Source organism: Tetrahymena thermophila, assembly GCF_000189635.1.
Source record: "Tetrahymena thermophila SB210 genomic scaffold scf_8254716, whole genome shotgun sequence".
Classification (NCBI taxonomy): Eukaryota; Ciliophora; class Oligohymenophorea; order Hymenostomatida; family Tetrahymenidae; genus Tetrahymena; species Tetrahymena thermophila.
In genome coordinates, this window is record NW_002476481.1 from 371,768 (window position 1) to 396,915 (window position 25,148).

Below are 25,148 nucleotides of genomic sequence, written 5' to 3' on the forward strand. Positions count from 1 at the left end.
TTTATTTATAATATGATAAACTGTAATTAAATATTTTATCCTAAATTATTTATATTCGATCTAGTTAGTATCTTTATATTTTTCGTTTGTATATTTTTTTTCTTATTGAATACTTGGACTTTTAATACAAAATAATCTGTTATACCATCAAAATATATATATCTATCTATCTATTTATTAAATAAATTGATATAAATTATTAGAAAAAAATAAAAAATAGCATTTTAATTATAAATAAAATTGATGGAAAAATACAATAATTAATTAGTATTTAATATAAATAAATATTTGTATGTTTAATCATAAAAATAATCACAAATTTAAATAATGAATGCCATAAGCAAAATATAATTAAAAAATATTGTTAAATTTTATAAAAACAAATTTCCTAAAAACTATTAACATTCTAAAAAACCTCTGCCCAAAGAATATTTTTGGTTGTTGAAGGATTAGAAAATTAAACATTTTAAATCAGTTTTATTGAATTTGTAAAATTTGAGAAAAATATTTCTCAAAATAAAAAATGATAATTTTATTTTTCAAATTTAAAAAAAATAAACTTCTTTGTTTATTAAATAGTTTATAATTTTTGCTCTTTTGAATAGATTCTTTTACATTTCAAATAAAAACAGATAATTTATTTAATTTGAAGGTAATAATTACAAATTAATTTTTTTACATTTTATTATCAGTCAATCATAATTTTTGCAATTTTTTTTAAAGAAAACAAGATTGTCTGGTATTAATCCATAACTCATTTTAGCTTCCTTTCTTACCTTTACTTTGAGATTTGGAATAATTTCAAAGTTAAGTAAAATATAAGCCAACATACATTTTCCTTCAATCATAGCTAAGTGCTGCCCTATGCAGTTTCTAGGACCTAAAGAAAAGGGAGTGAAACTAAATTAATTTTATCTATTTTAAATATAGTGTTTTAATTAATGAAGATTTCATAAATAACAAAAATACTCGTTTGCATTCATCCATCTAGAAGGATCAAACTATTCTGGGTTTTTGAATACTTAAGGATTATAATGACCACAAATAAAATTAGTATTGACTGCATCACCTTTTTTTAACTGAAATTTACCTATTTATAAATCTTTGATAACTTTTCTTGGGAATACATTCACAGCAGGAGGAATTAATCTAAGTGACTCTTTTAATACGGAATTTAAATAATTGAAATTAGTAATATCTTCAAAAGTCATTTATTCATACAAATCTTGCATTTTATTACATTAATGATTTTTTCTTAATAATTCTATTACCTCATCTCTGGCTTTATTTTGTATTTCTGGATTTTATGAAAGATAAAAAATAGATGTGCCAACCATGTTTCCTGTAGTATCCGTTCCAGCAAACAGTAATGCTAAAAAATTATCAATTATATTTTCTTCTCTTATATCCTAGTTTTTATTTAGAAGGATTTCCTTCAAATACTAATCTAAAAAATTGTATTTATATAGAGAAGGATTATTTAATAGTTGCTATTTTCTTTATTATACAATTTTATCACATTCCTCTTTTACTTTCCTTAAACGTTATACAATTTCCCTTTCACATTATAGAGGGAAAAAATCGTAGCTTCTCTTTCTAAAAATCAAAAATTTAATAAAAGCTAATTTATTAAATTAAAATATTCTATAAGAATCAGTCATTATTGATACAATTTCTTAGACTAATGAGTTCTATGATCCATTTATTAAATTTTAGGAATTAAATCCAAAAAATGCTTTAAATACAACTTCTGATGTCACACTTTCACAGATTTTGACAACTTAAATTTCTATTTAAGAACTATCACTTAGATTTTCTTTTATAGATCCAAATACTGATTGTGAAGTTTCTTTAATAATTGGTAAGTAGTTCCTTATTTCTTCAAAATGAAAAGATTTACCAAAAAACTACCTCTATTTCTACCATTCCTTTCCTTGCATACAAAGGATTGATTTAGAAAATAAGTAGAGAACAGCTGGGTGGTTTACTTACTTAACAAAAAATTCTGGTTATTAATGAACCTATTTAATAAGTTCAGGATCAATAAAAGAATAAGCTATTTATCCAGAAGCGTTATTATGAATTATTGCCTTAGCTTTAGGGTTACTCCACAATAATTTGCGAATAGTTCCAAGACTGTCACCTTGTTGCTTTAAACTTTTCTTCTTTTCTTAAATAAGTCCTGACCCAAAATTATACAAAACTATAACTTAATCTCCATATTTATTTTTTAGTTTTTTAATTTTTAGTTTAGGGAAAATAACAATTCGGAATGCTAAGTAAATTACAGTCACTGTTGCTATTAAAGCAAAGTAAGCTAAAAATGACATAGTTTAAATAGTTTGTTTTAAATTTATTTATTTTATATTTTTTGAAAAACTGTGAATGAGTTTATTATTATTTGGAAAATGAAAGTAACAAATATATTCCTGAAATATAACTTCCTAATAAATTACGGTTAACACTTTTCTATATAACTTTATTTAATAATGTTAAATTTATTCCTTTTTATTATTAAATCAATATAGAAATAAAAACTTTTGATAAAAATAATTGATGTAATATTCATAAATAAAATTATTAAACTAAGATAAAGCTATTCTAATACAGATATAATAAAAACTGTCAAAGAGAAATATAAAATGTTGTGTTTTATTAATTCACAGATAATTAAAATTTTTAGTTGTATTTTGTTTTTAATTAAATATTTCCCATTCAATAAAGTAATAAAATAATTAAATTTTTTATTAAATTCTATTTAAAAAACATTTTAAAGACGAAAATGTTATTAAACATGAATGTTTTATTAAATTTGGATAATTTCATTTATTTATCTTCTCTTTACTAATTTTTCATATTTGGATTAAAATGTTAATGTGATAGCTAATTTGTATTTAAAAGAATTAGGCTTTATTTGTAACAAAATAAATAGAAATGAAGCTCACTCATTAAGAAATCTAGAATCCTTAATTTAATATTACTTAATTTAAAACTAATGAATAGTTTACTGTGAAAATACCATAAACAGTGAGTCTCATCATAATGTATACCATAGCACCATCTAACCAGAATGTTAATTGAATATTTGATTGATTTTGCTATCATTTATGCTTCTTAAATAATATTGCATTTAAAAAAGTTTAAATATTGAAAAAAAAACAAACATGTATATTTGTGATTATATGTAGTAGTTTTATTTTTTAGATGAAAAAACCCAAATTTTATGATATTAAAACTACTTTGTTTTTCTTAAATAAAATTATTGACTTATATCAATAAATCCTTTATAATTTATTTTGTTTTAGAAGTATTTTTGTGCAAGAAAGGATTTAAATATTAATGAGTTAGAATATTAAACTTCTTTTATGAAAAATTTAAAAAAAACATATAATTTATAAAGTTACTTAACTACAAAATAATTTTTAAAATTACTAATTTAATTTATAATTAAAATATCAATTATCTCGCTCTATAAACCATTAAAATAAATTATTTTAATTTATAAAAAGTTTATATTTTTAACTTAAATCCTACACAAAGCTATATATAAATTAATTAGTAAGTTAGTTTGTTTATTTATTTATTCATTTGCTTGCTTTATTGCTAAAAAATAATATTTTATTTATTGGTTTTTAATTTAAACAACTAGCCCTAAATTTCATTTTTTCTTTCCACCTTTTCCTTTAGCAGAAGCTAATTTATTTATTTTATAAAAATATTTTAAATTTATTTAATTGTTTGTAATTAATTTAATTACCATCTTCACTTTCAATAAGTGGTTCAGGGTACATACTTAAAGATCTATTAGTATTTTGAATGAATTCCTTCATTCCTTCTAAGTTTTAAACGTTGTTATACCTAAAATAATTAAAATTTACAAATTACAAAAGTTTTTTATGGAATTAAAACTAAATGATAAATATTTATTAAATCAGATAAATTTACCATCTGAAAACATTGTTGAATTTCCATTTAGCTGCATCATCAAGACAAGTAATTATATGATAGGTATATGCGAAAACAATAATATCAGCTAAAGTGATGTGACTACCAACCAAAAATACCTTAGATTCTAAGTCTTTGTTTAAATTCTATATGAAAAACATAATAATTAATTCAATTGATTTTCATTATTTGAGTTTTAATAATTTACGGCTAATTGAACTTCTTGATTCTTTTGAATTCTTTTACATTAATCTAAGTATGACAAGAACTATTAATAAAATAATAATAATGAATATTTGCTTTATAGGTTAAAGTCAGAAGAGCATATGAGCTTTTTTAAATCTAATCTAAAAATATACTTATGCATCGTTATTCTTTCCAATCATAATGCCAGAGGTGAAACTGATATCACTGAAGTAAACGCAAATAGAAATTGGATTAGAAATGATTCCTTATGGAGTAATCAAGCATGGCAAATTGGGTATCTTCAAGTCACCTTGCTAAATAAATTGTTGTGCAGCTGGAGTTAATCTAATAAGGTTAACCTTCTTTCTATGAACTAAATTTGTATAGTGTGCGTAAACTTCAACCAAAAAACTTTCAGGAGTGTTATCTAAAAAGACTTCCATTTTATTTGTTTATTATTGCTAATTAAGTATCTAAAGATTTCTTTGTCTTTTATTTTTCTTCTTTAAAAAGAATTTTAAATATTTTTATTCGAAAAAAATATATATTTCTTTATTTTTTATTTTTTGCGAAAGATCTTAAAATCCCTACCTATATCGTTTAGATTTTTTGTGAGATGTTAGTTTGTTTTGTTTATTTGCTTGATCGATTATTGTGTTTGTTTATTCGATTGCTTGCTTGCTTGATTGTTTTTCAATAGATATATTAAATATATATTTGAGTTGTTAAAATAAGATATGACAATTCTTGACAATTTTTAATTTATAATTTAATTTTTTTATACAACCATTTGTTTGTTTATCCTTTTAAAAATATATCTTTTGAAATCCACTATAATATTTTTAGTAGACAATACAACTACACAATAGTGTGTATTATTTTACATTCTTCATAATTCCGCCACTTTTTGCACAGTCATTTTAATTATCTTAGCAAATTTTTAATTTTAATTAAGTCTATTAAAAATCTATTTCATTTTTTTTATTCTTTTACTTCTCTCTAAATAATAAAGTTAAATATTCAACCAGAACCACAGTTAAGGAACTGTTAAAAATATAATAATTAAAAGAATTAAAATCATTCTTTACAATACAGATATGCTAACAATAATGAAACCTATTCAAATTACTTTAAAAATAGTTTAATGTGTGAATAAAAACCAAATTAAATTATGAAGAAGATTTAAATATTCCTTAAATTATTTTAAAATAAACTAAGCAATATGCAAGATACTTCCTTATTTTTATTGCATGAAAAATACATAAAGCAATTCATAGAATTTATTTTCAAGATTTAATAATATTTTATATGATAAAATTATCAAGATATTTAATTTACCATTTTTTCATTTTATATTAATAAAAAAGATGAATGTTTTTATGAAAATTTTAAAGCTATTTTATAATTTTAATTATATTTTTAGTCTTTAAATAAATAAAATGATTGATTGATTGATAATATATCTGATTCATAATAATTTAAGTAAATTTAAACTTTTAAAATTAAAGAATTAAAATTTTTTTAAAGTATTTAAAGTCTACTTTTGAAACTTAATAATTTTAAGAGTTTCAATTTGAAAAAATTAGATTAAGAAACTGAGATGAAATACCTATTTAACTAAATTAAACAATGCGTAAACACATACATGTCGCATCAACAAATAAACAAACAGATAAATTTATAAGAATTTACTGATGAAGAATTAAGTATTTATTTATTAATTATCTTTATTTTTGTAATAATAAAATCATTTTTTTGTAAATATCTAAATTTATTCTCAAATTTAAACTTAAAAATAGTAATCATTTTAAAATGAATAGACCATTATAATTAATTTAGAAAGAGTTTATTTTTCAATATGCATCTAGCTTGCCTAACTTGCCTAAAGTAGAGAATTCTAATATACTAATAAGAGATGGTTGATAAGGATATTGCAATTCAGTATCTAATTGGATTTCTATATCGCTAAGATACAGGTTGTAATAGTCATCTATATGAGTGAAAAATTTAGACATCAAAATAGACATATCGTCAGTCGAAATATTTATTTCAGTTGCAAGTTTTTATTATTTTTTTGATCCTTTTTATGAGTACTTAGAACCCGCTTAACAAACTTGATTAAATATTTCCCAACTTCTATCTTGCACCTGCTTTTCAGATTTATCTATTTCTTATGAGAGAGTAGGCCCTGCTTAGTAAATATTATCACAGTACCATTTATTGTAGAATCTGTTTGAATTCTCTTCAGTGAAAGCGATGATATTGATGTTTTAATAAATAGACTTTTCTTTATGATAGTCGCTGTGCAATTCTTTAACAAATTCATTTAGAGCATTAGATTCAGCTTCTAAAAGGTGAATGGAGAATGAACCTTTGATCAAAAAGTAGCCTTAAAATTACTCTTTGAGATTATCTTATATTTGGTTAATTTTTGTTTGCATGTATGAGTCTAATTCAATATTTTGCTATTGAAGAGCTGCTTCATTGTAATATGCTGCATAAAATAAACGTGAAACTGGCTAATGCTCGCCTTCTTCTCTATACTGCTTCAAAATATCATACAAATTATATCTTCTCTTCAATTCTACTTCCTTCCTTTACATATACTGCTACTGCTAATCATCCTCATTAAATTCATCGTCTTAGGAAAAATATTCTTCTTCCAATTGCTCGTTTTCATCATTTTCTGATAATTGTTAAAAATTATCTTAATCTTAGTACTCCCTTTGTAAATGATTATTTTATTACATTTCTTATATAAATCAAAGTTGTTACGAATTTTTTATTAATTTATTATATTTTTTTGAGCAAATTAATGAGTGAAATAATGAAAACTTTTTTAGTGCCTATCAAGTAATATCTAATAAATTCAATTTAAATTAAAAAAAAAATTCATCTTTTTATTTGATATTTGCAGTTTTATAACAAATAATTCAATTTAATTATTCATTAAATTTCTTAATTTTTTATCGCTTCAAATTTTAATCCAAGCTAATTAAAAAATATTTTTTTCAAACTAATTGATAAAAAATTGGTTTATTAGCTTATCATGAACATTTAAATTAAATTATTTTATTTAAACATAAATTATATTTATTCCTTAGCATTAAATAATTCTTTATCTTATTAATTTCAAATAAAATATTTATAAAACAGTTTTTATTAACTTCTCCTTATATCTTCTGTAAGACTTCTTCTCTTTTTATTACTAAAGCTATTTATGTATATATGGAACTATGACTGCTTTATTTATATTTCATGAATATTTAAATTAAATTGCAACATAAAATTAATTTTTTACTTCACATTTAAAAATAATTCTTCTATATGAAATTAATTGATTATATTCTATTTATGTTTTAAAGCAGTAGCTTGATTCAAAAATTTACAAAAAATAAAACAATAAATAAACCATCATGCATAGATCTAATACTACGTTTGACCATCATACAGATTTCTACTTTTTGAGCATTAGAGTTATCTAAATTTTTTTGAATGTTGTTTTGTTTTGTGAAGATTTGAATTAAATTGTTGAAAAATTAAATAAAAACAACAATTAAAAATACTTTCTAGTCTTCATCTTTCAATAATAAAAAACTTTTTGTTCATTCAAAAAAAGAATAAGAAATAATCATTTTAAAAAAATGAACAATTAATTTAATAATAAAAAATATTCTATTTTGTTTTATCTTTTTTTAAATTTTTAAAAATAATTAATTTATTAACTCTTTCCTACCTTTAAAGATTTAATCAATAAATTACAAAAATAATAATTAAATTTAAAATTCTGAAATTTTAGATAGTTCAAATAAAATAAATATGCTAGATTGGATTATAATCATAATTTGCTTTGCAGGCGTTGCCTTGGCAAGAATGTATTTGTTTAAAAAATCTTACTAGTCAAAAATGAAATATTATACAGAACCATCATTATTAGCAAAGGAAGTTATAGCAGAAAATAAAAGATAAACAACTGAAATATAATTTTAGAAAACTATGAACATTGAAAAAGTTGCAGAATAGGTTGGTTTCAATCTTGGATGTGTTTTGAGATTAAGTAAGTATTAATTATTTTAGTTTATTAAATTATCTAAATTTTAATTGCAAATATTATTTTAGTTGGATAAGAAAAACCAGATTTTGAGTAGATTTGCGAGAAGCTAAGAAATATATGTCTTTATATTAACATTATAAAGTAGATCCATGAAAAAAATACTTAAACTCTGACTGAATACTTAAAAATATTAGGATCAATCGTTGGGCCAGTAAAATAAATAATTTAGATTTTAAATAATTCAATTATAAAGCAAAAGAAATAAAAAATATTTAAATTATTTTCATTTTCTTTAAAAGTTAAAAAATTAAATAATTGTTGTATTTCTACTTATTAATATTTTATTTATTAAATAGCGTTTGGATACTTTCTCTAAGATTAGAAAATATATTGAGGAATAGAACAAAGATCCCAAATTGAAAAAGAAGCGTGATTAATATTTAGACAAGTCTGTTGACAGCTACATTTAGCACATAGTTGAAGATTTAAGTGCTTACATGTTTGGATTTTGAATAGATATGTTGACTATATATTTCATTATTTAAATTTAACTTTAAGAGTTAGCTTAATAATAATAATAATAATAATTAATGTATCTATCTTGTTTTATCTCACCTTAATAAATTAATTTCATTTAATTTTTATAATTTTAACGCAAGTTTTTCTGTAAACTTACTCATTTGCTAATTGAATTGTTAGTTATTTGATTTGAATTTTTAATAATTTTTTAGATGATGAGTTGAATACCATTTTTTTTAAAATTCTTAAATTGAATTTAATGGTTTTAATTAAGTAAAATTATTGCTTTATTTAAAACATAAAATTAAATTAATTATTTGAATTTTTTCAACATTTGTTAATTATTTAGAATAAACGCGACTTGATTTGCTTTAAATAAAATAAGATGATTAGTTACATCCAGCTTTTGAATAAATTGGCTAAAACTTTAACAAATAAATTAATAGGAAAGTACAATGAATATTTATTTTATTTATTTATTAAACTTAATTTTCTATGAAATGTGAAGTAAACTATTTATTTTTTAATCCTATATTTAGTTTGTTTTCTTTTTCATCTTGTAAAAGGATTTCCTTTCATGAAATTATCAATATCTGTAATTTTCCATTAAGAGTCATTTCCAATGAAAATTTCCTTGAATAGCTTTTCTTTATTGGTATTTGTCTAGAAACCTCTCAACATGTTGAAAATTTAATTGTTGCCTAATGAAGATGCTTCACCTGGATCGGTTTCAAATAATATTTTATGAGTTTGATTCATGTTAGAGTTTTCACCTGCAACTATTTTTCCATTAGAATCTTCGAGGTAGAGTTTACGAGAAGAACTTAGATAAAGACCAATTTGCAAAATAGGACGACTAACTAATCCCTAGAATGGGAATGATGCTCCCATATCATTTGATGTGTATAAGTTAAATATTGCATAATCAAACATTTGCAATGATTATTTTCTCAATCCTGAAGGATTCTTTTATCTATCGAAATAGACTCCATTATGTATTTCTAAACTATTGTAAGCGATATCAAATTAGCTATTTTTATTTTATTGGCAAATTTTTAGTCCTTTTGATTCTAGGAACTCAAAACCTCTCTGTATTTTTAAGTATAAATTGGGCTCAACTGTTTCCTAAAAGAATTCTAAATCGTGGTTTTCAAAAGCGTCTAACATAGACTCGTAAGCGAATTTGAATCCATGATCCAATTTATCATTAAAAATAGAATGCAATAACTGATAAACTTTGTATGTACTATTTGGATTTATTTGTGCCTTTACTCCTCCGAAATTGTATGGAACGCGGTCTAACAAATCCTTCTCACTCACATAGCTAAAATGCCTATAAATTGCCCCAACAAGCTTTTTTTATGCTCTAATTCTTTAAACTGAAATCATATCTAAAAACAATAACAAATTTTTAATCGAAAATTCTAATTTTATCAGGAATTTGATTGTATGTATGTATATATCTATTTAAAAGCTACTTTCAAAATTTATTCATAATAAATTCATAATAAAATAAAAACTTTAAAATTTCATTTTATTAAAAACGTCTTACTTATTTATTTATTTACTTACTTACTTACAACAAGCAGGAATAATTAAAGAAAATAGAAACAGAATAAATCAATATAATTTATTTATAAATATGAGCAAACAACTAAAATAAATTTTATCTTTTAACATATTATTTTGTTTTAGTTTATTAAAAATTGATTTTCATAGATTAAATTTCAACATATTTGCTTATTTAGAAAAATAATTTTTAGATAAATAACAATTTTAAGAAAAATTATTCATGAAAGAAAGAATATATATAAATAAATATAAGTAAATCTTAGTAAAGTGATAAAAATCAAAAATAAATAAGGTAAAAAGCAAAAGAATTTTACGGTGTTTAGTTAAGAAAGATTAAACTTAGCATTTTTCATTTATGAAATTTAAAAAATGGATCACCTAACCAACTAAATAATTGATCTTTAAGATTGATATCTTTTATGATTAAAAAAGAAAAATCTTACAGAACAAGAAGGTTAACTAAATCAGAATAAGCAATGATTCTCAGATGATATAGCCTAAAGTAGAATATCCTTATAGAGTATAGATCAAAAAAATTTGTGGTAATCAAATTATTAAGCGAGCAGCATTATGCAATCTGTATCCATGTTCCCAGAAATCACTTAATATAATTCAGATTTATTATCTTAAAAAAAAAAATCTTTTATATAATTATATGGGTATGAAAAAAAATACGCATTACATATAAATTTTTACACAACTTTTAAAAATAGTTTTTAAATAAATCTAATTTATTCATATTAAAGAGATTAAAACTTATGATGTTGCTCTTGTTCTTCTTTTGAATTAAAAATTAAAATAATTATTAAAGAGTTGTATTAAATAAAAATTTTATGGAAACTCAGATATTTATATTCATAAAATAGAGTAAAAATATATAATAAAATTATCAAAGAGCACTTTAAGCTTGCGCTATTAATAAATAAAAAGTAATAAATTTTTAGAAATGCTGAGTTAATTAAAAATATCTTTGTATAATATATAAAATGAGTGATGGAAATTAATTGATTTATCGTTTAGTAAATAAAAAATTCTTATAAGAGAAAAAGTAAAAACCTGGTATTAAGATTTCAGAAATAGGTAGGAAGGAAAAAATAAATAATTAATACATAATCTGATCTTATAATTTAAAATAGGTAAAAAGGAAAAACAATAATCAAAACATATTCTAATATCTTTTACTTCTTTAAACATAGGTAATTATTTTTTCAAAATAATAATTAATAATCAAATTCAAAAAAAATTATTAAAAAATGAATAAAATAATCCAATTTTAAAGAATTGATAACATAATCAGTATTGTCTGCTCATAGTTTGAAGTTTTCAATTGTAATTACAATTAATTCATTAATTTATCAGAGCAAAATGACACAATATATGATTTATCAGTTCAAATAATGGGATGCAACTTTAAAGATAGTTAAGCTTTAACAGGATTGTTATATCTTATTAATCAATTTAAGAATCTTTAATAGCTTAAGCTAATTATATGTTTTGATAACGCAATTCCTACTTCCTAGTTCTAGCATTTAGCAAAGCATATAAACAATTTGCACAAATTGAGAGATTTATCATTGTCTTTAGACACTAATGTACTAGATTTAGAATAAAAAAGTGCAAAATATGTTAAATAATATGAAGAAGATTTAAAAGTGATGTTTTAATAAATAACTTAAATTTGTAATTTAGAATTGACTATAAATGAGAGTAATTCAAATAAAAATGTTGATTCAGCCATACAGACTACTATTTTCGGTGATTTAGATATTTATTATTTGGTATTAGATATAAAAGATAATAACCTAAATTACAAATAATAAGAAAAAATATATTCTAATTTGTATTAGTTATGTTAGTTAAAAAGTTTATAAATTTCGATTGCTAATAATGAAGAGCCTATATACTATCAATCAATTATCAAAACACTTCATTAAAATAAATTAATTTATCTATATATGAAATTAGAAAATTGCGTTATTAATCTTAACTAGCCATATGTTTTAGAAAGCTAATAACAATTATCTATAATATAGTTAAAGTTAAATTTTAATAAAATAAAGAATGTAGGTAGTATTATTTAAGATGCGTTATAAAGTTTAAATTATGCGCATGATTTAGAAACTTTCGATTTAATAGTGAAATAATGTGATATAGAAGATATAGAGATATTGAGATTAGATAATCCAGGTTAATTAAACAAATTGAAACATATTTAAATCAATTTATAGTAGACTGATATTACTCCAAAATTCTATTCAGGATTATTATAATTTATATCGAAAAGAGCTAAACAATTAAAAAAACTAAATTTTTTCTTCAATATTCTTTAAATAAAAATTGAATGCGAAGATTGCTACGGGAAAATAATAACTTTAAACTACGAAAACTAAAAATCCAAGAATATTCAAAATTTAGCTCAAGAACTAAATTATTTCTTTAAAATGGTGAAAGAAATTCCAACTGTAACTATGTAAATATTTGGTCCACTATAATACGGATTTACATTTAATAATAACATCATTCAGTAACTATCTGTTGAGGTTCTCAATTGTTAAGAAAACTTTCTTGTTTTTTAAGATCTTATTAAATCTTTTGATAATAGTGCTCTCAAGATCCTAAAAATTGACTTTAAGTTTACTCAAAAAATGTATGAATTATAAACAAAGCAACTTGAAAATACTTTGATTAATTTCTTGTAGATTAAATAAGTTTATCTTAATTTAGAAAAAGTCCCTAGTTTTTCGAGCGCTATGATTGCTTACTAATCTGAATTATTAAAGAATTAATTAGATTAGCATGAAGTAACATTTTAATTGGATAATCAATCAGAAAAAGAAGAGAATATTTTCAAAGACATAGCAAGTTTGGCTTAAAATTTAAAAAATGCTAAAAGTTTAAATATAAAATTTGATTTATTATCAAAATATTTAATAATTGATGTAAAAAAAAATTAATAAGAAAGCATAATAAAATTAAAGATATTTTTGGCACAATTATCATTCTATCTTCTTAAATGTTTTATTAAGTCAATTGCTTTTATCAAAGAATTGGAAAATGTGTTTATTAAAATTTATTCATAAACAGATTCAATGGATATTTATATGGACAAGATGTAGCTTAGTGAGTTGAACTCTTCTTAATAGATAAGCGATAATATTGATAATAATTAATCTATTTTATATTATTTGATAGAAAATCCTATTGCATAGCTTAAGTAAGCTAGTAATATATCTTTTAATCTCAAAAACGATAATGTTTTGTATTAAAAATATACTAAAACTCCTGAAGAGATGAACCCTTTTCATTCAATTAATTGCTTAAAGACTGGTCCTAAAGCTATTGATAATATAACTATACACCTCCCTTACAATTATGAAACTTATAGCTTTATTGTTTAATCACTAAACTCGGTTGATGAAAAAACCCTGAAAAAATTGAATTTAAAGTTTTTGAAAGATTAAGATATCTCAAGCTGTGATAACTGTAAATAATTAGAAAAAATAATTTCTAATTTTAAATTTAGTAATAATGTATGCTTAGAACTTTAAAATGCACCCTGTTTCTCCTAAGATTTTATTTTATACTTTTCTGATTTGATACAACAGTAATCGTTTTCAGTCAAGGCTGATTTTAATATTGATATTTAATTTGAAATTGGAGTTTTAATTTAGAACATTGATTCTTTATATTAAAATTTAAAATTATAAAATTTCGACATTAGCCTAAAAATATACTTATAAAATAAAATATTGATTATATAAGGTTAAAACTATAACTAGAATTAAAAATAGATAGAATTAAAGATTAATTTTATAAACAACATTTAAAATTTTATTTTAAGTCTATTAAATGGCAAGATTAAATTCAAAAATAATATTAATTTATTTGTCTAAGCAGGAGCTTTTTCATTTACAATTACTTTAGATTAGTATTAAGATAAAAAATATATTTAAGACGTAAATAGTAATCAAAACGAATAAAATTACATTCACACTAATAACGAATACGATTTATTTGATTTAATCCTATAGTAAATATAAGATATCAAATATATTGATCTTCATTACTAATTTGATAGTAATTTAGTCAACTACAATAAGCCATTTTTAACTAAAGATTTAGAAATTTATTTCAGTAATTTCACTGAAAATAATTTATTCCTACTAAATTTATCCAATTTCATAAATTTAAAAATTTTAAAGATTAAAACTGATGAAATAAACTTTGAGCCTCTTGCTTAAATATTTGAATAAGTTTTTCTTCATAGAGAATTAGAAAGCTTTTCTTTTGCTTTTTAAAGAAATATATTTTAAAATTAAAATAAAATTAACTTAGGACAATATATCTAGATAAATCAAATGCATTGCAATAAATTAACAGAATTGAGAATAAATGATTCAGATTTTGACCTTAGCTTTTTTGTTAGGAAGCTTAAAAAATTAGTTGTGATACGTACTTCTAAATTCAAAATTTGATTCATAGATAAGTAAAAAAATATTTATCATTTATTATCTAAATATTTTTTCAAATAGAGAGAGACAAATTCTCTTGGTATAACAGATTTATTTGAAAAAAATTAATATAAATTTGCTTGCTTGTTTGTTTGTTCTATTGATGAATTAAAAATGTTTTCATTTATTTTTAAATTGGAGTTGAAATATATGCTAAATTTTGCAGAACATAACATACTTTGAAAGTCATAGTTAGTTTTAACAAATTTATTACTGTTTTTTTTTTTAATATCAAAAATGTATACCATATAAGTTCCCTTTAGGACTAACAATAGAATATTGAAAAATATCAAAAATACTTTTAATTTTAACAATTTTTTTATAAAATAAAAATTTTTTTTTTTTGGGTGTTAATTAATAAGATTTATATTATAGTTTATATTTTTTTAATTATTTTATGAAGATTATGTTATATATAAAATTAAATAAAAGAAGAAAAAAAATGATAAAGTTCTGGATAATTGTAAATAAAAAATGGTTAAATTTAAACCATAAATTTATATTCGGAAAACTAAAAAATATCCAAAATCAAAAACTGAATAAAAAAATAAATAACTGTGTAAAAATTCGTTAATATATTTTATTGACTTAAATCCACTCTAAAAAATAACTAAAACTGTTATAAGTATGAGGAATGCTTATGATTCGAAAATAATCATTTAATTTTTGATTATAAATGTATGGTTTTTTTTTGCAAAAATAAAAATATATAATAAGAAAGTATATAAATTTGTATGATTGATATAAATATTCTCTGATACAATTAAAATTATAATGAATTAATTGATTTATTTAAGATGTATAAAAAATATAAATAAAATGCATCAAATAGTTTATTAAAAGATATTTTTAATTTTGTTAGTGAGATATATATTTATTTTTTTTTGATTCTTTGACTTAATTTATTTTTTATTTCAAATTTCAATTTGTTTTTGGGTTATTTTAATTATCAGTTTACTATATATCATCATTTTATTTCATTTCATTTTAGCTATTTTATTCTTTTTTATTATGATTTTGTTGTGAAACTTATTACTAACTTTAAAGGAAAGCAGCATTTTATAAACTTTCCTTTTATTCGCTATTTTCTTTACCACAACTGAGAATTCCATCTTTCTAACTTTCTTTTCTTTAATTACAATATAATTGTACAATAAATCGTATTGCTTTAAAATTTGTAAGTTACTTTTTAACTTTGATTGAGAGGGCTTTTTCTTTTTACTGAGAAATGTGTTTCACCCCAACTTTTTTATAAGCTTATTTACATTAAATTATACCCATTTGTTTAACCTCTTCGTCTGTTAGCTCTCTTGGAGTTTAAGTTTTGTTTTTGATTCTTTATAATAAAGATTTATTAGAAATCAACATTATAATTAATAAAAAATAAATACATAATCATATTTCCATCATTCATAATATGGAAAGGATGTAGTGAAATACTCACATCGCTGCTATCTAAATTATACCACTAGTTTTCAATAAAAAAATTTACAAATTTTTCTCATTAAATAATCAATTTACATCTTCATTAAGCAGCTATGATAAATTGAAATTCCAAACATTTATTTTCATTGCTGACATTTGTCCAATCTTTAAATTAAATTTATAATCATTAAGTTAAAATATTTCTTTTTGTTTTTTACTGGTATCTGTTGATTTTATTTATAAATTTTTTATTCAAGGTCATAGCCTGAGTCAGTTTTTTAAACAAGTAACTCAAATCTATCTGAAAGAGTCCATTGTTGTTAATCCCAAATCCTCACATAAATAAGAAATTCTTTAAGACTAATTTCTATAGGTTCGTCTATTTATTCTATAGCAATCATCTTTTTTTCTATAACTTACTGCTCTCTCATTTTCTTTTCCCTATAAATTCTAGTTAAATTATCAGAAATTTTTTCACGTAGTCTAATAAAATTAGGATCTAAATCTATGTCCTTCTTTTCCTTTAAAAACTAACAAGCAATAACTTTCACTTCTGAAGCCTTTTATTTAATTTAAACTCATTTTAACACAATTAAAAATTAAATTAATTTAAATTTGCTTACTAGAAGATTTCCATGAATTGGAAGCTCACCTATTTCTTCAAAAGTGTGCAAAATCTAATCTGCATTTAATGGTGTTTTTATTGCTAAATAAAATATTACTCTAATTTCTCCTTCCTTTGCAGGCTTTCCAAGCTCTAAATAAATCGAAGAGTTATTAATAAAATTCATAGATCTAATTGTTTTATTCATTTCTTTAAGCTCAATGCCTGCTTTACCTCCTCTCCTGATAATAACTTCTACAGGATCTATTTTTAATTACTCAGATATTTTTTCTTTAAGCTGCTACATAGTCTACCTTGAGTCTATGATAATAGAATGATTATATTCAATATTACTTGTTGTCTTTGATTATTGCTATTATTATTCTATTGGGTTATTAAATTTTATAAATATTTTATTCGAGTCACTCTCAAAGACTTCTTGCCACTTATGCTCCTAATTCTCTAACGTGTTTGTCGATGTCTACAGCTGCTTTTCTTCTATAAATAAAAGCTATCCTTCTGTTATTCCCATGTCTTCGAGTCTAGAATCGTAATTTTAAGATGTAGAAATCACCTCTGCAGTGTTAATTCCATGAATATTCTCATGTTTTTTGATAACCACAATCTTCTCGAAGTCAATATTTGCAGCCCTTGCAAGCTACTCCATTAATCTATAAATAGTTGCATTTCTCCTAGTTGAAACTCTTATTATCTAAATAAAAAAATTACTTTTACAATTAAATTTTAAATTCTTATTAATTACATCCAAATAATTTTCATCAAGAGAAATAATATTAGGCTTCCAAACTGCCATTTTAACAAAAGTAGTGCCAGCGTCATATTCTTCGAACTGTTCTCCATCTTTTTTAACTTCAACACATAAATTAGTAAAATGGTTAATCTTTAGCTTATCTAAGCTCAAATGTTCCAGCTCTTCAAAAGTGTCTAGCATCTAATCTGTATTTGGCTTGTATCTTCTTAGTCTAATGTTTTCTCTCTTTTCTTTGATTTTAAACTCTTAAATGACTGAATCGAGTACTTTTGAGAGCGTATCAGTTGATTTCACCTAAATTATACAATTTTCATTAAAAATATTAAATATTTTCTAATAATAATAATAATAATAATAATATTAAAGCATATAATTATATTAACTGCAAAATAACAAAAATAATGTTAACTGCAAAGTAGCTTATAATAATATTAACTGCAAATAGCATAAAACATTGAAAAAAATAAATAAATTTAATTTAGCTTACTTGAATAACTTTGACATTTAAAATGTAGTGAACTTTAACTGACATCATTTTAGACTGTTCTAATTTCCAGTTTTATTCTTCAACCCATTTGTTCTTTTGCACTTCAATAATATCTATTACGTTTTTAGGAATCAGTAAATTATCTATCTTTAATTTCCTTCTTTATGGTGGTTCCCACTATCTATTTAAATATAAAATACAAATTTAAGAATAAAAAAATATTAAATGAACAAAATAAATAATTTTTTGCATACAAAGCTATCAACATAAAATGATAAAACAAATAAAATCTCTTTTACCTGTAAAATAACATGTAAGCATTAGTTGAATTTCCACCAAATACTCTTTCTTGTATTTCGTTGACATCTATTTCCATGATTGATGTGTCATTAAAAGAATGCCACTTTCCACCATCTTCAAAAGCTTTAATATATGCATAGTAGTGACCTCCATATGCACCTCCTGAATGGATTAATATTGAATAGAGCTCATAAACGAGAGGGCCATCTTTTAAATATTTTTCTATCAGCTGATTGCAATCTTAGGTATTTTTTTACAAGTGCTCTGCCAATATTTTTTTGTAATCCTATTTATTCTTTTCCTCTTGATCTCGTTTATTAGTACTGTGTTCTCTTTATTGTCCTTAATTAGTAGATGAAGTTATAGTATTTGAAGATCCTTATTAAATTGTAGATGGCTTTTTATTTGAGAGATGCCTATTTATCCTAGAGCTAGAAGCTTTTGAGTTGGATAAATTGATACCTTTTTAATTTATTAAACTGCTTGACTTTCCATTTGGAGTTAATTGTCCTTCATTTTCTTCATTAAAATTTTCCTCTACTATCTAAGAATTACACTTCTATTCTTCTTCTTATATCACATTATCTTGCATTTAAATATTTTAAAAGTCTGAGACAACTTAGGCAACTCCAGCTCCACATAATTGCTTTTTATTTTACAAAGGATCAGGAGAAGGACCAGCAGGATTAAAATTTAAATGATTTTAACTATCTGTGAGAGTATCGGCTGTTTCAGCAGAAGAATTATTTTGATTGTTTCCACTCTCCTTGCTCTCTCCAGTTTTTTCATGTATTTGTGATTCAATTAGAGAAAGTTGTATGGCTTTTTGCAATTCTGCATCTTATTATTTATCAATACTATTCTAATCAAATTCAATAAACATTCCTTGTTATGAACTTCCATTTGAATTTATTCCGCCTGCAGCTTCATCAGTTTAAAATTTCTTTTGGGTTCTTAAATTCTTTAAAAAATCTCTTGTCTAATTAGATGCAGATTTAATAGGTACTTTTTTTTTAATTTAAGTAGTAACACTGCTAATTTTAGCAGTTTTAGTTGTTGTTAAACCAATTTTTGTTTTATTTACAGGAGGCTTTATAGTATAATCACTTTTGAAATAAGAAGGATCAACTTCTTCGCTGAGTTTATTTTTGATATTGTCGTATCCGTTTATATATTCATTCATATTCAGCACAAAAGGAAAACTCACATAATCATCTAATTTTAATCTCTTCATATCAGAAAAATCAAAAGTAAATCTATTCATAATAAAGCTGAGAATTTTTGGTAGCTTACAGAACCTAGTACCACGCAGTGCTTTAACCTAAATTAATTATTTAAAGAATTTAATTTATTAATTCTAACAAAATTGGTTTTTCATTAATAAAAATAAAAAATAAATAAATTAAAAAAGTTTTCTATTTCAATTTCTAAAATAATAAATTAGTTTTTAATTATTATTAAATTCCTTGCAAAAAATAGTTACAAAAATTTTGTAAATTTTTTCATCTCTATTTTAATAAAAATTGTAGGATTTTTATTTTTCTTTTCAAAGAATATGGAAAAACATCAAATTAATTTGTGTTTTCAGCTAAATTCTATAAAATTCCAACTAGCCATTATTATTTATTTCAATTATTAAGGAATTCCTAAAAATTAAAAGCTCGTTCTTTAAAACTCTTTAAAGTGCTTTGATTAAATTTAAAACGCTATGAATTCTTTCTAAAAAGCCTTGTATAACAATTATAAATTCTATTTTAAATTATTTTGGGCATTTTAAATATCTATATTTAATTTGCTTCTATGCTGGCTGATTGTTGATTGATATTTATAAAACTGGAATAAGGATTTAATCAGATCAGATCAGACAGATTTCGTTTTACAAAATGAAAAATATTATCTTATTTTTGCTTATTACTTTTTTATTGCATTTAGAGCACATATACTTATTATCATTATCCAGGGTCTCAGGCTTGATGTAACGCTAAACTGCTTTTTCGAGTGAATCATTGTATATTTTGTCATAAATATTTTTGACAGTGACAACTAAATCCAAAAAATTTTCTTGTGTTATGCTTTCATAATTGCATTCCATGCACTTGACATAATTGGCTGAAGTTCCTTCATATATGTCATTTATAAAATTATAATTTTTGCTTCCATGAACACTCTTTTCTATTGCATCTAAAAGTATTCTAACAAATTCTTAAGTGTCATGCTATTCCCATCCATCCTAATTATCCCAGCCAAAGCTTTTGGCTAAATCCTTTGTATCTACGTATGGAAAAGACCTTAACTGCATTTTAGCAAATAAAATCTACAATTATAAAGGAATACAGTCTTCTGCCTACGAATCGTCTGAATCATATCTAAAATATTGACATAAAATTGATTTGTTATTTAAATTCTACTATATTCATTCTATTTAAATTATATCAAGTAAATATTTTTAAAATAATAAAACAATCAAAAATAAGCTAATTGAATACTTCCATTAATATATATTTTCTCTGAACTCTGGAGTCATAAATAGAGTCTATAACACACTATTCATATAACATGTCGCTCCTATTTTTTTTAATTAATTTCAGTTAAGAGCTACTACCTATTTTTTAAAATCAAACAATTAATCATACCAATGTTAGAAAGCCCAACATAATTTGCTTCTTCTAAATCCTATTCGCAGCCTTGCTAGTTCTATTAGTCTGAAATTTATTCTGCTTAATTCATCTAATCTGTCTTAAATGCTTCTTCCTAAAGCTTCTAATCCTATTACTAACCTTCCATACTTTCTTAATTGCTATTTTAGGTCAGGTTAACCTATTAAAATTAATATTATTTCTTATGAATGTTAATTCTTTCAATTTACAAATAAATATCTTAATTTAATTTCTTTAAGATTTTTTACATAAATATATGTATGCATATATGTGATGCAAGCATTGATTAATCAATCAATCAATTAATTCAGTTTAGTAATTTATGATTTTGTTTTCTATTCTTAGGCCTTCTGATAAAAAAATTTGTTATCAACCACTCTATTTATCTTTCTATTATGAATGTTTATACAAATAAAAATTTCCTTCCTATTATTGCAATCAAAAATAATTGTTTGATAGGATTTAAACATTGACATTAGACTGACTGCAAAATAATGAATTTACATTCATTTTTAATAAAAATTTTCAATTTAGAGAACAAAGAATTTTTTAAATAAACAAAATAAATTTTAATAATTTTCATTCAATTTTAAATGCTAAATATTTCTTTTTTGGCTTTTAAGCATCATGCTAGCTATCAAGTATAATTTTATGATTAAGAAAATTAATCAAATAACATTTTTTCTACCAGTATTAACTAATACACATGAAATTTAAAACATATAGAAAGAGCTTAAAAATATCGCTTTTAATTTTATGACAGATGATATGATATTAAGAATATATATATTTTTTAGATGTCTTTATTTTTTTTTATTATGGTTGTGAGTTTTTAATTTGAATTTTATATATTTGTTAATTCTTTTTCCTTTTGTTTGTTTTTTATGTTTTGTTTTTAATTACTTGATTTTATTTTATTTATTTTGTTTTGTTTTGTTTTGTTTTGTTTGTATTTGGCTATTAATTTTCTTAATGTTTATTTAATCAGTTAGGATTATTTTATTTTTAATTTTATTAATATCTTTTTAACTGTATTTTCAAATTTTAAATTTTATCTTAATCAAAAAGAGAATCAATCTTGTAAAGAAAGAAATAAATGAAATTCAATTTTATAAATAGTGAAAACGGTAAAACTTTTTCCTTTTAGATTAGTAAGCAACTATGGAGTTAATTCAGGCAAGTTTTAAAAGATTTTATTTTCTATAGATGAACATTCTTTTAGATTTGCAGTGAGTAATTCTTTTCGTGTGCGAATGATTCGAAAAAGCTATTCTGAGAAGCGATTATTCCAAAGCATTTATTTTCCTGATGTTTAAAAATTTGCCATAAAAAACTTTAGCTTTTTCCATCCGTTCTGAACAAGGACACTCACATTAGTAAATCTAAATTACTAGCTCATTTATATACTCATTTAAATCAATTTTAGAACTTTGATTTATTTCTTATCAGCCTGAGCTATTTTCCCATTGATATTAGAAAGGAAGTTTTCGAAATATTCATTTAGCTAATTCATAATCTAACTTTTTGGCTGTTAAAAACTTTAATCCACATATGATTTCATGGATGTGGACTATTTCGATTGGATTTTCTCAAATCTCCGAAGTGCTTCCACCGAGATTAAAAATTTGCGTTAGAAAATAAATTGAGCTACATGTTTTTCGTTTCGAATAAACTTCGATTTTTTCCATCTTTGCTTTTCCAATATCGTGCTTCTATCTTCTTCTTTTCTTTATTAAGTTTTACATTTAGTTATTTATTTTTTAATAATTGATTATTTATTTATTGCTTTAACGAACAATAATTAATTTAAATAGAAAAAAAAAATTCAATTTTCAAACTCTTGAATCAATCCAAATTTTGTTAATTTTATTTAGAAATTATTCTCATGAAGATCAAATAAATTAATTTAGTTTATAAAATACATTGATTGATACTAATAATGACAAAAAATTTTTAATTTTATTAAATAAATTTAAATTAAATAAATTATAAAAAAATGGAAGATGATTTAAAAATAATTCAAGATGAACAAGATGTAAAAAATTAATTAAAAATTAATAATTGAGTTAGCAAATATATTTGTTTTTTGCAAAAAGCTTAAAAAGACTTTGAAACATGAAATAAAAAGTATAGATATCTCTATAAAGTAAAGATTTATTTTATTAATTTATTATTATTTATTAATTATATTTTTTATTAGAGTTGAATCTATCTATATTATGGACTTACATAAATTAGGAGATGATATTGGGTAGTGTTCAAACCTTGTTCATCTTAAACTTACTATGGAGTAAAACGAAAAAAAATAATAAAATTTAATTAATTTTTTTAAAAGTAAAAACATTTTAGATGAAAAGAGTTCAATTTACATATTTTAACAAATTGCAAAGTGTGTTAATCTCATTTCACTATCTCTCAATTTAAAGTAAATATTTTTAATCAAATAATGCACACTAAATTTCTCTTTTATCAAAAGTAACTCTGATATTAATAATTCTGGTACATCAGCCTTAGGCAAAACTATCTCATAGCTAACTAACCTAAAGAACATATAAATTGATTTATTGTAATTTTTTTTTTTTCAATAAAAAGCTTTTCATTTTTAAATATTATAAAAGCTTTAAAAAAAGTTAATTACTTAAAGAAATTAAATTTAAATTGATTTACATATATATCTTCTTTTATAAATATGATAAATACTCATTTAATTTTCATAATTAATTATTAGTTCAAATAATTTATTTAATAAGTTAATAAATAAATAGATAAAATGAAATTATTTTTGAAAAAAATATAAAATAAATTTTATTATTTAAATTTAATTAAATTAAATGCAAAGTTAAGCCAAAGTTGGAATTACAGGAGCTACTGGCCTTGCTTTTGGGTTGTCTAAGTGCCAATAACTAGAGTTTTTGAATTTATATTTAACGTATAATTGTATTTGTATAAAAAAAGATATAATTAACATATTTTAAAGCTAGAATTAACTTGGAAATACAGGCACTTCTCTCTTAGGTTAAGGGATAGGTTCATGCATTCAAATTAAGAAATTGACTCTGTACTTATCGTAAGATTAATTTTGAAATAATTTATTATTAACTAAAGTAATATAGAGCAAACCACATACAAGCTGAAGGTATTGAAGGATTAATTTAAGGTATTTAAAACTGCTCAAAGATATAAGAATTAAATCTTCTAATTGGGTATTATTATTTTTTTTAGTCTATATTTTAATAATAACTAATTAAATAGGTATAATCAAATTAAAAATTAAGGAATGATTGCTATAGGTTCTTACTTATCATAATTGAGTGAACTTAAGATATTGAATTTATATCTATCGTAATAAATTAAAAAAAATAATTGATGTATACTAATATATATTATAAATAGTAATTGTGGAGTTAACAATTCAGGTTTGGTTGACTTTTGTACTTATTTAAAGGTTTGCTCAAACTTAAATTATATTAAGTTTCATTTTAAGTAAATTACTTATTTTGTTATTAGAAAATTAAAATAAATTAAAAAAGTGAAAGCAATAACGAAGAAATAGAAGTTGGAATCACCTGTTTAATAAATTTACTTGTCTAATTTTAGAAATTATACTAAATAATTGGTTTTTTCAAGTAATTTAAATTACTAAATTAATATTTTCAATTAATTTAAATATATCATCTATCTTATAAATAAGAATAAAATATCTTGATGAAAAAATTAAACTAAAACTCAGAAGAAAATTAAAAAAGACAAAAAAGCTTGTTTTAAATAATTTTTTCTTTTGACACTAACACTTAAAGTATTTAAGAAACTAGTTCATTCATTTAATCAAAATTTAAATGTTTCTACAATTTATTACCAGAAAGCAAGAAATTAGATATTTTAATTAATTATAAAAGTATTCTGTTGTTAATATTTATTTGAATCATTAATTGCATTTTTTAATAAAATTATTTTTATTTCAACAATTTAATTTTCTATAAAAAATTATCTTTATTTGATAGTAAAATAAATTTACCTTAACATAGCAGGATGCCATACAAAAATTTAGTGGTTTGCAAGCCACTTTTTATATTTGATAATAGAATTGTAATTAATAAATAATTTAATTTATCAAAA

At 22.0% G+C, this 25,148-nt stretch overlaps 10 protein-coding genes across 10 annotated transcripts; 4 read left to right on the forward strand and 6 right to left on the reverse strand. All coding sequences in view use genetic code 6, as the record gives it.

The window, feature by feature from the left end:
• Positions 1 to 692: 692 nt before the first annotated feature.
• Positions 693 to 2,330, reverse strand: TTHERM_00101170 (cytochrome P450 family monooxygenase; the record flags this gene model as incomplete). The annotated part of the gene is made up of 2 exons (XM_001012166.1): positions 693 to 915; positions 970 to 2,330. The coding sequence occupies 2 exons, from the start codon at positions 2,328 to 2,330 to the stop codon at positions 693 to 695; spliced, it is 1,584 nt and encodes a 527-aa protein (XP_001012166.1).
• A 1,328-nt stretch (positions 2,331 to 3,658) lies between these two features.
• TTHERM_00101180 (glutathione S-transferase, carboxy-terminal domain protein) lies at positions 3,659 to 4,574 on the reverse strand (the record flags this gene model as incomplete). The annotated part of the gene is made up of 5 exons (XM_001012167.3): positions 3,659 to 3,693; positions 3,758 to 3,858; positions 3,946 to 4,091; positions 4,154 to 4,213; positions 4,305 to 4,574. 5 exons carry the CDS (start codon positions 4,572 to 4,574, stop codon positions 3,659 to 3,661), a joined length of 612 nt encoding a protein of 203 aa, XP_001012167.1.
• Positions 4,575 to 5,984: 1,410 nt separating this feature from the next.
• TTHERM_00101190 (hypothetical protein) lies at positions 5,985 to 6,881 on the reverse strand (the record flags this gene model as incomplete). The annotated part of the gene is made up of 1 exon (XM_001012168.3): positions 5,985 to 6,881. The coding sequence occupies one exon, from the start codon at positions 6,879 to 6,881 to the stop codon at positions 5,985 to 5,987; it is 897 nt and encodes a 298-aa protein (XP_001012168.1).
• Positions 6,882 to 7,863: 982 nt separating this feature from the next.
• Positions 7,864 to 8,843, forward strand: TTHERM_00101200 (transmembrane protein, putative). The gene is made up of 3 exons (XM_001012169.3): positions 7,864 to 8,188; positions 8,251 to 8,396; positions 8,542 to 8,843. Exons 1-3 carry the CDS (start codon positions 7,951 to 7,953, stop codon positions 8,695 to 8,697), a joined length of 540 nt encoding a protein of 179 aa, XP_001012169.2. The 5' UTR covers positions 7,864 to 7,950; the 3' UTR covers positions 8,698 to 8,843.
• A 413-nt stretch (positions 8,844 to 9,256) lies between these two features.
• TTHERM_00101210 (hypothetical protein) lies at positions 9,257 to 10,093 on the reverse strand (the record flags this gene model as incomplete). The annotated part of the gene is made up of 1 exon (XM_001012170.1): positions 9,257 to 10,093. The coding sequence occupies one exon, from the start codon at positions 10,091 to 10,093 to the stop codon at positions 9,257 to 9,259; it is 837 nt and encodes a 278-aa protein (XP_001012170.1).
• Positions 10,094 to 11,529: 1,436 nt separating this feature from the next.
• Positions 11,530 to 12,389, forward strand: TTHERM_00101220 (hypothetical protein; the record flags this gene model as incomplete). The annotated part of the gene is made up of 2 exons (XM_001012171.2): positions 11,530 to 12,314; positions 12,359 to 12,389. The coding sequence occupies 2 exons, from the start codon at positions 11,530 to 11,532 to the stop codon at positions 12,387 to 12,389; spliced, it is 816 nt and encodes a 271-aa protein (XP_001012171.2).
• Positions 12,390 to 13,072: 683 nt separating this feature from the next.
• TTHERM_000101229 (hypothetical protein) lies at positions 13,073 to 13,405 on the forward strand (the record flags this gene model as incomplete). The annotated part of the gene is made up of 1 exon (XM_012796614.1): positions 13,073 to 13,405. The coding sequence occupies one exon, from the start codon at positions 13,073 to 13,075 to the stop codon at positions 13,403 to 13,405; it is 333 nt and encodes a 110-aa protein (XP_012652068.1).
• A 2,303-nt stretch (positions 13,406 to 15,708) lies between these two features.
• Positions 15,709 to 21,159, reverse strand: TTHERM_00101230 (ubiquitin carboxy-terminal hydrolase; the record flags this gene model as incomplete). The annotated part of the gene is made up of 12 exons (XM_001012172.3): positions 15,709 to 15,916; positions 15,974 to 16,123; positions 16,179 to 16,255; positions 16,309 to 16,377; positions 16,431 to 16,772; positions 16,836 to 17,528; positions 17,580 to 17,882; positions 18,076 to 18,256; positions 18,375 to 19,696; positions 20,291 to 20,741; positions 20,862 to 20,940; positions 21,009 to 21,159. 12 exons carry the CDS (start codon positions 21,157 to 21,159, stop codon positions 15,709 to 15,711), a joined length of 4,026 nt encoding a protein of 1,341 aa, XP_001012172.3.
• Positions 21,160 to 22,621: 1,462 nt separating this feature from the next.
• TTHERM_00101240 (hypothetical protein) lies at positions 22,622 to 22,777 on the reverse strand (the record flags this gene model as incomplete). The annotated part of the gene is made up of 1 exon (XM_001012173.1): positions 22,622 to 22,777. The coding sequence occupies one exon, from the start codon at positions 22,775 to 22,777 to the stop codon at positions 22,622 to 22,624; it is 156 nt and encodes a 51-aa protein (XP_001012173.1).
• A 251-nt stretch (positions 22,778 to 23,028) lies between these two features.
• On the forward strand, positions 23,029 to 24,814 carry TTHERM_000101249 (hypothetical protein; the record flags this gene model as incomplete). The annotated part of the gene is made up of 12 exons (XM_012796615.1): positions 23,029 to 23,067; positions 23,129 to 23,178; positions 23,233 to 23,322; positions 23,368 to 23,457; positions 23,509 to 23,598; positions 23,872 to 23,961; positions 24,010 to 24,099; positions 24,146 to 24,235; positions 24,285 to 24,374; positions 24,426 to 24,515; positions 24,563 to 24,658; positions 24,724 to 24,814. The coding sequence occupies 12 exons, from the start codon at positions 23,029 to 23,031 to the stop codon at positions 24,812 to 24,814; spliced, it is 996 nt and encodes a 331-aa protein (XP_012652069.1).
• Between the last annotated feature and the right edge of the window lie 334 nt (positions 24,815 to 25,148).